Genomic DNA, 16,650 nt, shown 5'->3' on the forward strand with positions numbered 1-16,650 from the left:
TATGATAATACATAATTCTGTGAGAAATTAAGTAAAAGCATTATTTAATAAACGCATGGAAGACTGGGCCAATTGTATGTATTCTAACTTAGTTGATTTCATGACACTATTTTTTAGGCTACGATCATAAGAAGTTAATATAAATATTGTATGACAATATATTTATCATAACATAACTTTTTGCTTTAGAATAAATATTATAACAATTTTTAGTATACGAATAAATTTAAATTAAATAATATTTATAGTAAAATAAAATGTAAGAGATATCTGAAAATCATATACACTATTCTGTATAACATCATTATTATAATTGTAATTTCATAAAAAAGTAATAAAAGTTCTAACAACAAAATGTCAAAAATTATAAACCATTAACAATTAACAATTAAGGGTCGCTTAGGGCTAAGGGACTTAAGATTTTCTTTTCATTGAGGAGGGAGCATGGTTATTATTTAAAATGATAACAAATGATAATTCTAATAGATAATACCAATTTTCAACATGTTTTCGTAACTTCTATATTAGATCAACGACATTATCACTATAATTAATAACATAAGAAATATTAACAATAATTTGGAGCTATGTGTATAATATAATAACTTAAGCTGTCCCTATAATTTCATAAAAATATTGTAAGTTTGATATTAATATTTTTAACAATTGTCATTTTGTTTCTATTATTAAAAGACTTGATATCCACAGAAGAGATTTTTTCATGATTAATAAAACCTTTTATTGTTAAAATTTTTAAACAGGAATTATCATTAATATGTAATTACAGATATTATTGTTAAAATGAGTGTTTTTAGTCAAAAAGTATTAAATTTACTGAAATGTGTGTGTACCAATAAAGTCTATTATTGCAAATATCATAAAGGTATACCAAGAAAAATAATTGAGACTACTGTATTAAGTACAAAACATTTAACACCAGAAATAAAATTATACTTGATTACTGAAAAATGTAAATTATGGAACGCACCAAGTGATCAATGTGAGTTTGAAGATCCATTTTGGGCATTTTATTGGCCTGGTGGTCAAGCTATTTCTAGGTAAAAGTGATATTAATAATTAAAATTGTTTATATAAATTATCAAAATTCTTTAATGTGATTAGATTTATATTAGATAATCCAACTTATGTGAAAAAAAAAAGTGTCTTAGATGTTGGAAGTGGAAGTGGAGCTTGTTCAATTGCAGCTGCTAAAGCTGGTGCTAAAAACGTTACTGCTAATGATATAGATCCTGGTGATAGACACCTCGCTTATGTCATTAAAGAATTACCTATAATGAAATTATATTTTTCTAGTTGCATGCATTGCAGCCCAATTAAATGCTGAACTAAACAACACCAAAATTGAAATTTTAACCAAAAATATTTTATTTGCTGAAAGTTTAAATTGGGACGTTATCATAATTGGTGATATGTTTTATTCAGAAGAATTAGCTAATTTATTATGGGATTGGTTACTAAGACTAAGTGATAATCGACAAACTATATTAATTGGAGATCCAGGAAGATATTGTTTTAAACCTGATAATAAATTGTTAAAACGTTTAGTAAAACTAAAAGAATATAATTTAACTAAAAATAGTTGTTTAGAAAACAGAGGATTTTCTACTACATCTGTATGGACAATTAACTAAAATAAACTAGAACTTAAAATTAAAAAAAATATATTTTGTATATTACAATTAGTATTAATTATTACATAGTCATAATAAGTAAAAATAAAAAGTCTCAATTAAACTTTATTCTTTTGAATCTAATCTAATAACTGATAACTATTGAATTTTTCAACATCATAAAATCCAGCTTTTACTTGTCTGCCACCAAAAAATCTTCCATTCAAATCTACTACAGCTGCAAACAAGAATAAATTGTCAGTAATTTTTTAAAATTATAATAACAAAATAAGATAATTTTAAATACAATTTGGAATTATTATTTTGCCTTTACTCTTCTTTAAAGGAGCATTATAATTATAATAAATAAGTAAATACCTTTGATTGCTGATTCAATACGTTTAAATTCTACAAATATACGGACAGCTTCTTCAGGATCGACATCAGGTAATTCGTAGATAAGGACTTTATTAACATCGCCATACTTTGTATTACATTCATCTTTCACTTCAGGTTCAAGATCTTGGTCAACTTCTCCAGGCCCCACCATATTTCGCAATAATACAACCTATTTGAATTTGGAAAAGTTAATAATTAAATAACAGAAACAATTAGTTAATTTAGTGGAATTCACAAAATATTATTAAACACAAAAAAATAACTTTTTAGATTGAAAAAAACTTAAGAGAAGTTGATGAACTTTTAAACTTTACTTTTTATATTATTTCAATGGAGATTTTTATTAAACATTTAATTTAATAAAATTAAAATTGTCAAAGTCTTTAAAATGGAGAAATTTTTTAAGCTTTATTTTGATATTATATTTAAAAAAAATATGTTATAAAGTAACAAAAGTTAAGTATAGTGACTACTAAAAGTTTTAATTTTAAATGCTCAAATACATTATAAAAATACCTTACCTTTGATTGTACTTTCATTATTTCTGTGATACTTTGTAAAGGTTTTGGAGGTGGTGGTGCTGGAGCGACAAAATCATCTTGAATTAATGCAGACATAGGAGGTGATAAATTACCTCCTGGTTTTTCATGAATTATGCGACCTCCTCTCTTACTAGTTTTCTCTACTTGCAAGGCAACCGATATACCTTGCTCTTTTTTACCTAAACCTTGGCCTTCCTATAAAATATTATAAAATTAATATATATCCAACATATCAAAATCTTATCTTTAATAATTTGTATCTTATTAGTTGCATACTCTTATATTCAATGCAAGTCTACCATTGTAAATAATCAGTCAATATTTATAACTATCATAAAAAATAATTTGTGACCCACTAAAAAATGATTGCTGCCTTCAGTATTAATAATACTAAAAAATATTAAAATATATAAAAGTATCCCTCTATATTATTAATTACCTTGATATCTAAAGTAACAAATAATTATTGTAGAAAATTACCTTGAAACCATATTTAGCCATAATTTTTGCAGCAACTCCCATACCTACACCAATGCTAGGAGTTTGTGGACCAGGAGATGATATTATAGATTCTTGTAATGATGGTGGTGGTGCAATAGCAGCACCAGGAACTCTCGACACAGGTTTTGAATCTTCTTCATCACTATCACTATCTTTACGGCCTGCAAAACCTGTTTTTCTTCGTTCATCATTACTAGGAGTCATGTTAACAGAATCTATCATGTTAAATCTATAAGGAACAAAAATTATAGGGAAAACAAAACTTTAATAAATAGATAATTAGTTATATAAATTTAGTTGACTTATAAAGTATACATATATAAAACAATTTTAAAGGTTTTTCACTTTAATCTATATGGACAAGATAATTTAAAAATAAATATTGCACATACGAATCTCTATTTTTATTACGCTCTTCTCTTCTTTTACGTCGTTCTTCATCTTCCTTTTCTTTTTCTTTATCGCGCATATCTCTTAAATCTTTAATTTAGAATTAAATGCATTACATTAATTTTGTTGTTCAAGAAAAATTAGTAACTCTTTCTTAAATTATTGAAAATAAGTTAACTATACAAAGTACATAAAATGCAAGGGGTACAGGAAATTTTTTTTTTATTCAAATGTTACATCATGTTTTTACATTTGTAGATAGTTAAATTAAATTTTTAAATAAGATTTAAGTTTCCCTATAGCAAAATTTCTTTATTCTTTTTGAATGTGTTTTTGTACGTTAAATTAAAACAAATTATTTTCAGTCAAGCTACACTCTTGACTCAATTTTTTGAAAATTTCACATATATCCCATGTATTCTAAGTACCTTAATAAAATTACACAGAGTACAATATTTAAAATATTACCTCTTACAACTCTTTCATAATCATTAGGAATCATTGGATCATATTCAATTCCATCAAAGGGCCAGTCCATAGGAGGAAATGAAGGACGTTGTACTTTCTTTCCTTCCTAAATAACAAAAAATATATGTAGGATGGTTAAGAAATACGCAAAACTAGTTTTTCATTTTATTGGTCATGAGTTGAAAAAAATTACGTTGAAAATTTTCCCATTTAAAGTGTATGATTTTGTTTAATTTTATTATACATATATAGGATAGTCAACAATGGTTTGACAAATCTAATATCTTCTGATCCAGCAGATTAGGCATTAATTGTTAAAAGCATATTTATTATTATGTGTCTAATAAAAAATAAGATTTTTAATTTTTTCAAGATTTCAAAATAAAATTTAAATTTTTTTGCTTATAAAACATTTTGATGGGTCATACTATAAGATAGAATTACAAGCATTTTAATACATAGAGTAGGAAGGTATAAACTGTTCTTGTATATACTTATAATGTATTAGCAAAAAAGATAAATGTTTTTGTACTTCTAGCATTCCTGTAGGGCTTTTAATAAACTATTTTATATTACTACCATCAAAATTCTGAGCCATTTAATATTTAACAATAGTAATATTTACTTTTTGTCATTAAAGTATAACTCATTTGTCAATTCATCTTTATAAAATAATAATATTAATCTAAAAATAACTAAAAAATTTTATGGACAAATCATTATTTTTCCCAGTTTAAAAATATGTATACTTTAATACAGATATATTTAAACATTTTTTTTTTTAAGCATACCACTTTTCATGATTGCATTTATTATTAGCATAAAAGTTCGAATTAATTGTAGTATACATTTTTAATTATAAAACTAAAAATAAATTTTTCTTCGTGTCATATTTAACACAAAAACTACTATAAATTATTTAAATCTATGCTTAAAAGCATAGCATTGCTTTACCCTAGCAAGTGGGAAAATTGTAAATCCAAGTCCTGGATCAAACATAGGATCATCATCATCTTTTTTCTTTAAGTCAATAACAGGTGCTAAAACTGAAGTTGTTTTGCGTGCTGCTTCTCTTCTTGGCTAAAAAGTAAATAAATATTCTAATAAATTTTTAGTTTACTTAATATATAATACTGTTAATTATTAGATTAATATAATTAAAATACTGTATTTTTTTTGTGAATATTTTTAATATTTATTTGACACATACTACCACATAGAAGAACATGTGTAGGGAATTGTATACATAAAATAAACAAAAAATTCAAAAAAAATTATGCACTTGTTCTTACAAAAATAGTATAAATTGTTTCCAAAGTTTATGACACTATTTCATTAACTAATTATACTTACTTGGGTCTGGGCAGCTTTCTTCAATTGCATTTGTGATTGAAATAATTTCATGCCAGAAGACCATCCATCAGACTTCTGCTTTACAGCATCAAAATCATCATACAAAGACATCTTATAGATTTGATTTTAGATTTGATTTTAGAGTCTTCTAATAATTATAATTAAAATTAAATTTCTTATTTATAGTAGAATGCTAATAAATTATACATTAGAATTGATTAATCTAATTTATAAGTAATAGTCAATTGAAATTGATGTTTTCAAATATTTTAAGATTACAATTTGATTAGAAATGAAAGTGACAAAGACAATGACTGCATTGAAATTTTTAGTTTTTTTGTTTTAGTGAAGTTTTTTGTATTTTGTATTTATTATTTAAGGTTTTATCAGCATACGGTATTCCATTTATGTGTTATCAGCTAGAAATGTTGTGCAAAATCCATATTCGCTTTCAGTTGTTATCACATTCAAATAGATTTATTAATACAAAATATTATACGTAGCTATAGTTCGTGTATTTCAACCAACTAAACGAAATTTAGTAAAAAAATGTATTTATTAGTTTCTTGTCAATTGATTCAATATGTTAAATTTGTATTTAATATTCAAATTTAAATATTTACAGATAAAGCGCTGTTAAAGTTTTTATTTAAAAACAAGTTATTAATTTTTCTAGCAAAATATGGTTTGTTCATAGTAATATTTTCTTAAATTATTAAAATTTGTAGCTCAATAGGAGACAATATAGAGATCAAGAAAGTCATATATTAAAAACTAACTCAATGAGATATATTTGAAGAAACTTAATATGCTTTATTTAGTGGTAAACAATAAAGAGGAGGTTGAACATCTTTAAAATGATAAGAAAATGTCTTCTTGATTTATACTAATTAACGCCTATTTGTGCTACTAATAATAATTTTGTGTGACCTAAACATTATCTTAATTTATTTGATACTTTTAAGGACCCACTCATTGATGATACAATCCCATTTGGAGAGGAGAATAGTGGAACATCAGGAAATTTACCGTAAGTAATTTATGTAAAATTTTCACCATTATTCACTACTATTTAATTACAATTTGTTTTTTTAGCCACCCTTATGTATCATTCTTCCATTTATTCTTTCGTGTTTCTGCATTAGTGGTATATTTTTTTGGAGGAATTTTCAGTCAAAGTTTCATAACTCTATTTGTACTAATAATACTATTATTATCAATGGATTTTTGGACTGTGAAAAATATTACAGGTAAATATATATGTTACATTACTTTTACCATAGTTTTTTCATATTGTACAATATGAAGCTTGTGTGTTATTAATACTCATAAAAATTAATAATGATCTATATTTTCCATTTAATATGAATAAAATAATATTTCTACATTATTCATTGTGATTAATTTTTATATAAATAAATTGTGATTTATTTAGGACGTATTATGGTTGGATTAAGATGGTGGAATTATGTTGATGATGATGGTGTTTCTCATTGGGTTTTTGAGGCTAGAAAGGTGGGTTATAACTTTATTATAAATATTTCATAGTTCATGAAAAACTATTTAAAATAATTATTGCTAATATAATCAGAAAAATTATGAGTCCCTGTTTTTGTAGGGATCTGTACAGAATCGAATAAACCCAAGTGAATCGAGAATATTTTGGGCTGGGCTGTGGTCAGTTACAGCTATGTGGGTTTTATTTTTTATTATATCATTTTTTAGTATAAATTTCAAATGGCTGGTAAGATCTCTAATTTTAATTTATATAATGTGAAAGTATTTATTTATTGATATAATTTTTAGTTACTTGTGAGCATTGCATTGACATTGAATATTGCAAATTTATATGGTTACATCAAGTGTAAAAATGGAAATCAAGAAAATTTTGGTATATCATCTATGGCTAGTAATTTTATATTTCAAAATTTTGGAAAAGTATGATAATTATTTTCACTTAAATAATTTTTATCATAACAAAAATACTTTGATAATTTTTAACCTTATATTTTTAATATTTGTATGAAGTTTGCCTTTTTAAAATTTTTTTATTTTTATATCTATTTTTTAGATGAGAGAAACTATGTCAAGCTTAAATGGAATGTCTCCTGCCAACAATCAACCAAATGTTCGGCCAACTGGAATTGTATAAAATATTTTTAGTCTATTTTCAGTTATAAAATTATTTTTGTCAATTATTTAATGTTAAAATATATTTTAATTATAAATCAAATTATTTAATGATATTAAGGTTTCTCATTTTTTAATTCAGTTATCGACAGATATCATATTATTCATTATTATGGACATATATGTGTATATATTTTTACATTAAATTTTCTAAATAGAATATTTTGCCATTAGTCGAGAAAAAATGTTAAAATTAATCTAAGATATTAGTTTAGTTTTAGTTATTAAAAGGGTGGGTATAGACTCTGCCTATGAATTCAGATTAAGTTGTATATTGTACGCATCTCTTAACAAATTTTATGATTAAAATTAACTTATCATCACAGTGTAATATGTTAAGCTTTATGGAGCTTCACTAATTTCACTTTTATTACAGGCTTCTTTAGTTAGGTTCCTGCTTTTATAAGATAATTTTGAGTCTTCTAAGATTAGTCAGTAAAATTACCACTTGGTCTTATCATTCATGATCTAACACTTTTTGTTAGGTAATAATTGATCATAAAGTACTAATTTGGTTTATCATTAGATGTCTCATTCTCTCATTAAGTTTTAAATTATCCAACTGTCTTTTATGAAGCCTTTTTGTTTTCGTCTTCATTCTTACAAGTATTCCTTAATTGGATCCCAATTTCACAATATTATTCCTTGTGGTATATCCATTCTGTTTCTATGAATGATGAGTTTAGTACACTACAGCAAAGTTCAGTACTGTTGTAAGGATATATACTCTATGGTGTGCCATAAAAGTTCACAAAGTTCAACTACACCTTTCAATATACTATTCCTTTGACAAGTTTCTCTCACTTGATATGGTGGATTAGTAGGATCTATTTACTGTTTGTAAGCAGGATGTCCATGCCTACTAGTCACAAAAATTGGAAATTACTGGCTATATGATTAATGGTACATGTGTTCATGCCCTCTAATAGTTTTTACCATAACATTTTAAATAACTAAGTTCAATGACTATCACCAACCTATGTATGTTAACCTATATTGACATAATTTGAATAATAAATTGTTTAGTTATTATTAATTGGATAAGTATAAGATTAATGACATTTCAACTTTGCTAATAGCAAAAATATAACTAACTAACCTCCAAAAGAATAGATATGTCCACTTTATAATTTGAAAAATTAAGCTTCATAAAATGGTTATACATAAATAATATTATAAAAATATTTGAAGTAGATTATAGAATAACTTTACATAGATAATAAAAATTAACTGAAAAATTCTTAGGTGGATAAAAAATTCACATATATTATAGCTTTATTTTGAGGTTATTAAAATTTCAAAGCTTTGAAAACTTTTTTTATAAACTTTTTAAATAAAATAAATGTCTAAAAAGGAAAACTTTTATGCATACAATGATATTTTATTTTTTTTCGTATCGAACCATATAATCAAAGGCGTAAAGCATTTGAGTAAATGTATTTGAATAAAAGTATTCAAATACTTTCATTGGTATTGAATAGTATTTTTAAATACATTTAATAAAAAGTATCTGAGTAGTATTTTAAATACAATTATTTAGTATTTAATACTGTTTAATATTCAGTACTATTAATATATATTTTTTTTTTTAATTTGCTAACCGTAACACAGCAAGCAAATTAAACTCAGTCAAAATGAAAATTGAGAATAATTCTCTGTTATTTTATATGTTACATTATAGTATAACATAATTATTGTGCTTATCTAAATGCTATTATGTATACATCTATTTTTAATACATCAGTTGAACCTACAATTTTACCTAAATTGCAGGTTCAAATGATTTACTCTATTGTCAATAAGACATACATTACAGGTTTTTACACGTGTACTAATATTTATTTTTTTCACCGATTAGTCTCCAATAATTAATTTTATTTACCTCTAACAAAAAATATCGAAAATAATAAATGAGTTTTCTTAATTTAAGAGTACTCAATATGTGACTCAAATTACCCTCTTGGTAATTATTTAGGTGGAACCATTTGCTCTTAGATAAAATAAAAACATTATTATTTTTTTTTAATTGTATTCTTAGTATTTGAAATACTTTTGTAAAGTAATTGAGTATTACTCAAATACTTTTGTATGAAAAGTATTCAAATAGTATTTTAAATACATTTTTTTTTAAATATTTGAATATTATTTAAAATACTTTTTAAAAGTATTTTTTACAACTATGCATATAATATATTATAATAAATATACAAAAAATAAATTACTATTAATGCCAAATTACATTTCGATATGCACCAATTGACCTTCATTTATAAATATACTTCAAGTTTAAAGTGTATTTAAAATAAAATATAGATTTTCCAAAGAAAAATCTAAGAATTGTAACCTGTGATAATTACATAACGCATCTTTCCTTTTGACAATAAAGCCTTTTTCTAATGCAAATAAACTATAATTTTTGAAGACTACTTAATCCAATAATCTTTAGGAAGTTATTAACAATCACCTGTGGTATTAAACTAATTTTAACACATTTAAATAACTCTTAAACATATATTTTACGAGTTTTGAAAAGTGTTCTTATATTTAAGAATACAAAAAAAATGCAAAAATTTTCGTGGTCCAGGTGAGGCTCGAACTCACAACCCCGGCATTGCTCACGACTACTGTCTTATAAGTACCGTGCGCTAACCGATTGCGCCACTGGACCTGGTTGAAAATTGACGATTTTAGTCTATTTAAGAGTTGTATTGTTATTATAAAAATTATGTAAAACTATTTTAATTATTTATTTGTTAAAAATTAAACTGATTTTTAAACAAAACTCATTACTTAATTAAACTATAATATTTTAAAATGAATTAATTAATTCCAAGACCGAATTATATTTATTTGTGGTTCCGGGGACAAATTTTAATGAGCCCTAAAAAGTGTTTCTAGAAAAAACTGTATTCTTTTTCAAAAAATAATATTTTTTATTACAATTTAGAATAAAAATGAAGGTGATAAAAAAACAATAGAAATAGTATACCTTGAAGTTATTTTACTTTTTAAACCCATATTTTTTGCGGTATCAGCAAGAGACGTGGCTTTTCTTGTCTCCCCATTCATAAATCAAGCATGGTTAACACTTGTACAACATGTAAAATTATATTTACAGGAAAATACGATTTTACTTTCATATTGACTCTCTAGTAAAATAAAATATACGGTAATATAATTTTTTAACTAGTCTTCTTACAATTAAATATTATATTTTTAACTAAATATTAAATTTAAATGAAGTAATAGACAAAAAATTGTCGCCAAATTAGTAATAAATTAAAATATAATTGACCATACGATTTATAAGTCTGAAGTGTATTATGCAAATGTTCCTTCAAAATTAACAACTATTTCAGTATCATAAACATCAATTAATGAGACTTAAAGAACCTTAGCACTACCAAAATTACAAAAAATTCTGCATTGTAAAATCAAAATTATTTTTGGTAGAAAATCAGAAAGCTCTTCAAATATTTTGATGAACTTCATTTATGTTAGTGACGTATTCAGGATTCCATAATACAGGGGACATAGTAAATAATATACAATCAGCACTTTATTTTAGAGATAAATATTACTGATAATGAGGAGCTCATGACAAACAACCAATTTATGTCTAGCATAAATGATATTAAAAAATTCTAGTAATCAAATCAAATAATTTTACTATAAAGAGCTATTAAAAATTACGATTGGTTTTAAAATTTGATTTTTAATTAAATTTGTAAGTTCAGTATAAATAAAAAACTATTGCAACATTTGCCCTTATACAGGGTGTTCAGTAAGTCAGGAAACGGGTTTCTATTGTTCTCATTGTTTGTAACAATGAGAACAATAGAAACCCGTTTCCTGACTTACTGAACATCCTGTATAATAAGCAACGAATGACATAAACGGGTATTGTGGTATCAATCACTAATTAATCTCGGATGTGTCATATTTTTTATTGCTGCCTCTATTCTTATGATTAAGTTTTCTATAATTTCTTATTTTAATAACTATAATCAAAAAATTATATAAGGATTTTTTATAAGTATTTTTGTTTTTTATTTATCTCTAGTGGCGTTTGTAACTAATTATTTATGGAATATTATTCGGGTATTTGCGAGTATAATTTAATTTTAGTAGCACCTCCGGCGTTTTTGCTTCAGATGTATTTAAAATGTAGTCTTGAATTTAAACATTTGAAATATGCTATATAAAATTAATTTTTTTATTTTATAATTTGTTTTTAAAAATTGTATTAAAATGTACGAGGAAGGTTGAAATATATTTTTTAAAAGGAAAATGTTAAAATGAATAGCATATTTTTTTTTTCAAATTAATGTTCCTTTGTTATTATGAGCTAAATAATTCTCTAGTTTTAATCTTTACAAAACACCGTTTTACTACACAAAACTCACACTGTGTTACAGTATTTTAAAACGCAATTTTAACAAGAAAAAATTATTTCAAGTCAATATTTGTACTTTTGAGTAGAAAAAAGGTTGATAAACATCTTTTTGAGGTCATTAAATTCAAATATGATCATATTTTTTCAATATCTTCCCTGTTTAGGGTAGTCACACATTGTTCTAGAAAGTTATTTTGAGGAGGGCAAACTTATTTATTCATGAGATAACATTAATTTTTTGTTCTAAAAAAAATATGATTCAATTAAAAAATTCTAAGATGCAACTTGACGCAACCAAATTAAATATTGTCGCTAAGTGGACTAGTCAAATTAATAGAAAACACTTATTATAAACCTCTACTAATCTTTATTTTACTTTTTTTATTATGATTCAAAGCTCTACATTTTTTAATATTTACATAAATTTTTAATTTTACAAAAGTAAAGTTAAAGTAAAAAATTCAAGATATACATATTTTATGTATATCTATGGGGACAGAAGCTCTGATACTGCCATTCAATTACTCTCATGAAAATAGGTTTTTATTAATTTCACTTATTTTATCAATGATATAATTCTAAACATATTTAATATAGTTTCTAATTAACATTTTTTTCTCATTTTGCAAAACTCTAAAAGTAAATATGATATGGAATTTTTTAAATTATTAATTTTAGTTTTAACTGATAAAATTAATTTTTAAGCGGTGAATAACTATTAAATATTTTTTTAATTAAAACTTAATAATTTTAAATATTTTACTTTTACATATCTAAGAGAAATACAATATTATTATTATAAATCATTTAAATTTTAATGATGTCAAAATCATATTTCATTTCATCTTTAATTTAAACATAGATAAATGTTTACTTTTTATAATTTTAAGCTTTCAAATGTTCCCATCAAATTATCCATAATCGGCAAATTTATACTGACAGCAAAAGTATTTAGATCATATTGAAAACCATAATTATTGTTCTTCTGAACAAGTTCCATGGTACTTGCATAATGCATATCTTCTATTATCTCTGCTTTTTCTTCTTCTGTTTTTAAACTATTAGAAATGTCATTAATAGTACTTGATATTTTTGTTACATTTCCTATTACTTCATAAAATGAAACAGGATAAGCATGGTTGTCAAAAAATTGTTTAATTTCATTGTGCGCAAACTTTAAATCGTCAACTATATTTTCTTCTATAAGTTTTCTATCATTAATTATTTTTAAAAATATATCTAAAGCATTATAAATTTTATTAGTAAATATTTGATTAGTATCTATGCCTAAATTAACCATTTTAGAAAAATATAACAAAGAGTTTTTCATTTTTTTAATTTCTTGGCAAAAGATTTTATATTTAAGATTAAATTTGATTACACAAGATCTTTTCCATAGCCAGTCTTTCCTATCTTGACAAATATTCCTTAAAGCTATCGTTAATATAGTTAGAGGCAGCAAATCAATAGCATAGTGAACGCTCAATAATAAATGGAATTGCCATACTCTGTCGTTAAAATTCTGCTCTGTAATAAAATCTGAATTCTTTGGAAATATTGTTCTTAAAGTAAAAATTTCAACTTTATTATTCAAATTTATACCAAGGAAGCTTAGTTGATCAGAAAACTGATGTCCTATTAGTGTTCTCCACGCTGGGTATTGCACCAAAGTATTAAATTCATAAATACTTATGGCCGATACTTTAAAATTAATAGCACCACATATACATAGTAAAGAAAATAAAGACAATTGAATCATTTTGAAAAAATTATATTTTTTTAACAATTACAGACGATTTTAGATAAAAAACGTTTTTCTTTTATATGTTAGTAAAATATATTATTTGTTTAATATAAAAATACACCATTTTTATTTTCTGTCAAATTTAGAGTATTGTGTAAATAAAGCATATAAAAAACTACTTAAAAATTCGAGTATTTATACAAATATATGTGCTGATATTTTACAATTAAACGTCAATTCTACTTTTAAATTATTTAGTGAACAATTTTTTAGTGGTTATAATAGATTATTACCTTAAGATTTTTTTTATAATTCAGTACCGTACCAAGACAAATTTTTTTATATTTGATGCACAAAAACAAAACAATTACTAAAAAAATTAATTTATACACAAAAACTTTAAAATAAATTTTCTGTATGAGACAAAATTAAGAAAAATTTTCATATAGAGTATTCAATAAGTAAAGAAATGGGTTTTTATTGTTCTCGTTGTTTGCAACAATTGACTTGTTTTTTCACTTTTAATAAGTGATGGCCAAAAATATAGATAATTGAAAAAAGTAATTTAGTGCGGTAGTAAACTTATTCAAAGTAATAACTAAAGTAAAGTCGTCTATTTTGTACCGGCACTTTAACTGAATCATTTTCATATCTCGACCAATAAATATCGAAATAAATACCAGAGGTATTTAATGTAACCCAACCTATTATAACATAATAACATTATTTTATACTTAAGTTATAACGTATTAAAAAATGTCATTTTAACCTTAATTACTTAAATTTTTATCAAATTGATTGAAAACCGTTCTTTTGTTGTTATATATTTCATTTTTTTTACTGACTGTGACTTCATAATAATTAAATTGATTGAGTTTGATAAAACATTTGATACAAAGCAATATCAATTATATTTTTTAGATCATTGATGTATTTTATCAAAATAAATTTCATTATTTACCTAATTAATTAGAGAATACATTTAAAACTTTTTCCTAAGTATTCTTAATGAACTTTTCAAAAATTTGATGTATTAAATAAAACACAACAACTATGAAAATTTTACTAAGTATAGATACTCGATTAGCCAAATTGCTAGAAAATGACCAAGTACGATTCATTTTGATGCATATTTTTAATATACTCAAGACGAAAAATGATACCGAAAAAATGATATTTTTACTAGTTGGTTAACATCTGTTGGAAACCTATTTATAAATTTTCACAATTTGTTTTTAATGAGAACCTCGGATAAATTCATTTTACACCGTCTCTGTAATATGAAATCCAATAACAATATTTCATTTATTTTAATTACATTCAAATTATTCTTTAAATGTATATCAATTTACACAATTTTTCTACGTTGACACAGGGTAGAGCTCTGCATGGTTCGGTTTGAACCGGTCCGGACTGAACCAGACTAGACCACGGTTCGGTCCTATACTTCAAATAATAAATTGGTCCGGTCCTAGTTCGTCTGTAGTTAAAAATTATCGGTCCTTATTTTTACGGTCCCTTAAAAAGTTCATCGGTCCAGTTCTGGTCTTTAAAAGAATTCAAGGATCCGGTCTCGGTCCATCTTCAAATTGAGATAATAGTCCCACTTTTAATAGCAGTATAGTATTATAAATATATTTGTATTATTGTTTTAGTAGAAACTCGCGCGTGATATAATAAAAAAAAATCATAATTTTTATCGTAATAGGTCTAAATTGTTTTCATTATAGTGAACGATGATAACACTCACTAAAAATTAATACAATAAATATCACATAAAATCTGAATTCTTTCAAATAGAATTTCCAGGATCCTGTAATGTGATTTAAAATCATGGTGCATAGTGTATTGCTTTCTTACATTGTCAATCATTAAGTGTATTTTATTATTTCATAGTTTTTCTGCACATTTTGGAATAAACTGATCGTTTTTATTGACTATAATTATGTCTAGACATAGAAAGGCTATTACTGTCCATCTAACATACAATATTATTTTAATTCAGTTAAGACTTAAAACCGTGTTTTTAAAGAATTACCCTTGTATTAATAACAATATTACATTTATGAGTCTTTGTACATTATGTTGGATAAAATAAAGTTGGGAAATATCAACTAACATAATCATCTAGCTTATTTCTTTATTATCAACGAAAGACGTCAGTTATTTTCAATCTGCCTGTAAATATTTTTTCTTATAAAATAAATTTTTAATTATTTAATAAATAGTAGTTTAATAATAAGCACATATGCTTTTTAGGAGAGATAGAAAGTTATTTTGTTTTGTACAGCTTTATATTGATAGGTGTTAATTTTTTGTTATAAAATTAAACATGAGTCGTAAAATATTTGTCGATGTAAATTAATATGCTAATAATAACTTGTTGAACCAAAAATTTCACTTAGGCTAAGTAAACTAATGGCTTTAAGTGAAATCTTATTCAAATATATCGTAATAATTAACAATCAGTCATGATTTAATTACCCCATATGTAAGACAATATTTTTTTCGATTAAATAAATTTGATGGTATGAAAAAAATTGGGGTTGCCATTTGACATTCGAAATGGTAGCACAAAATTAATTTTTCGTTTAAATTTCTCAACAATGAATCGTTAATGTAAAAAAGAAATGATTAACAATAATAATTTCAAAGTTATTTCGTGAGGCATAGTTAAGAAATCATTCTGTATGTATAAACTAAATATGTTAAATTCTGTACAACACGAATTTAAAATTATTAGTTTACTCAAGAATATTTTTGAGTTATTGAATTTTGTTTATAGCCTATACAGAGTGATTCATTTATCATAAATCATTAACTCAATTACACACAAAATAAAAATAATTATAGTTTAAAAAAAAACATTTTAGTCTTGTTTTTTTTAGAATCATGAATAATTCTCAAGAAATTCGCGAGTTCTTGAACTCAACTTCTGTGAGCTCTATTGATGATGACTTTTCAAATAATTCTATTATTCCTTCTAACTTAGAGAATACAACTCAATCAACAATAAATTTAGAAAAAAATCCAGCA

General features: G+C 24.3%; 3 protein-coding genes and 1 non-coding gene across 7 annotated transcripts; 2 read left to right on the forward strand and 2 right to left on the reverse strand.

Annotated features, from left to right (window-relative positions):
- Positions 1 to 40: 40 nt before the first annotated feature.
- On the forward strand, positions 41 to 1,652 carry LOC126905866 (electron transfer flavoprotein beta subunit lysine methyltransferase-like). Of its 2 annotated transcripts, none has more exons than XM_050685987.1 (4): positions 41 to 74; positions 788 to 1,058; positions 1,123 to 1,253; positions 1,315 to 1,652. In XM_050685987.1, the coding sequence occupies exons 1-4, from the start codon at positions 56 to 58 to the stop codon at positions 1,650 to 1,652; spliced, it is 759 nt and encodes a 252-aa protein (XP_050541944.1). In that variant the 5' UTR covers positions 41 to 55. The 2 variants fall into 2 exon arrangements, with proteins under 2 accessions (XP_050541944.1, XP_050541945.1); XM_050685988.1 differs by lacking the exon at positions 41 to 74 and adding an exon at positions 333 to 638.
- A 13-nt stretch (positions 1,653 to 1,665) lies between these two features.
- Positions 1,666 to 5,651, reverse strand: LOC126905863 (splicing factor 45). Its single transcript, XM_050685982.1, has 8 exons — positions 5,285 to 5,651; positions 4,886 to 5,011; positions 3,932 to 4,037; positions 3,466 to 3,553; positions 3,053 to 3,302; positions 2,552 to 2,767; positions 2,010 to 2,199; positions 1,666 to 1,869 (listed from the first exon to the last, which is right to left on the reverse strand). The coding sequence occupies exons 1-8, from the start codon at positions 5,393 to 5,395 to the stop codon at positions 1,772 to 1,774; spliced, it is 1,185 nt and encodes a 394-aa protein (XP_050541939.1). The 5' UTR covers positions 5,396 to 5,651; the 3' UTR covers positions 1,666 to 1,771.
- An 89-nt stretch (positions 5,652 to 5,740) lies between these two features.
- On the forward strand, positions 5,741 to 7,530 carry LOC126905870 (uncharacterized Golgi apparatus membrane protein-like protein CG5021). 3 transcript variants are annotated; one of them, XM_050685993.1, is made up of 8 exons: positions 5,741 to 5,835; positions 5,910 to 5,969; positions 6,250 to 6,314; positions 6,380 to 6,534; positions 6,720 to 6,799; positions 6,903 to 7,028; positions 7,091 to 7,222; positions 7,356 to 7,530. In XM_050685993.1, the coding sequence occupies exons 2-8, from the start codon at positions 5,967 to 5,969 to the stop codon at positions 7,434 to 7,436; spliced, it is 642 nt and encodes a 213-aa protein (XP_050541950.1). In that variant the 5' UTR covers positions 5,741 to 5,835; positions 5,910 to 5,966; the 3' UTR covers positions 7,437 to 7,530. The 3 variants fall into 3 exon arrangements, with proteins under 3 accessions (XP_050541950.1, XP_050541951.1, XP_050541949.1); XM_050685994.1 differs by having other exon boundaries at positions 5,765 to 5,969; positions 6,915 to 7,028; XM_050685992.1 differs by having other exon boundaries at positions 5,766 to 5,969.
- A 2,520-nt stretch (positions 7,531 to 10,050) lies between these two features.
- On the reverse strand, positions 10,051 to 10,142 carry Trnai-uau (transfer RNA isoleucine (anticodon UAU)). Its single transcript is given in 2 exon segments — positions 10,051 to 10,086; positions 10,105 to 10,142. It is a non-coding gene; the product is annotated as a tRNA-Ile (tRNA).
- Between the last annotated feature and the right edge of the window lie 6,508 nt (positions 10,143 to 16,650).

This window comes from Daktulosphaira vitifoliae, unplaced genomic scaffold, assembly GCF_025091365.1.
Source record: "Daktulosphaira vitifoliae isolate Bord-2020 unplaced genomic scaffold, ASM2509136v1 Scaffold_4, whole genome shotgun sequence".
In the NCBI taxonomy this organism is placed as follows: Eukaryota; Metazoa; Arthropoda; class Insecta; order Hemiptera; family Phylloxeridae; genus Daktulosphaira; species Daktulosphaira vitifoliae.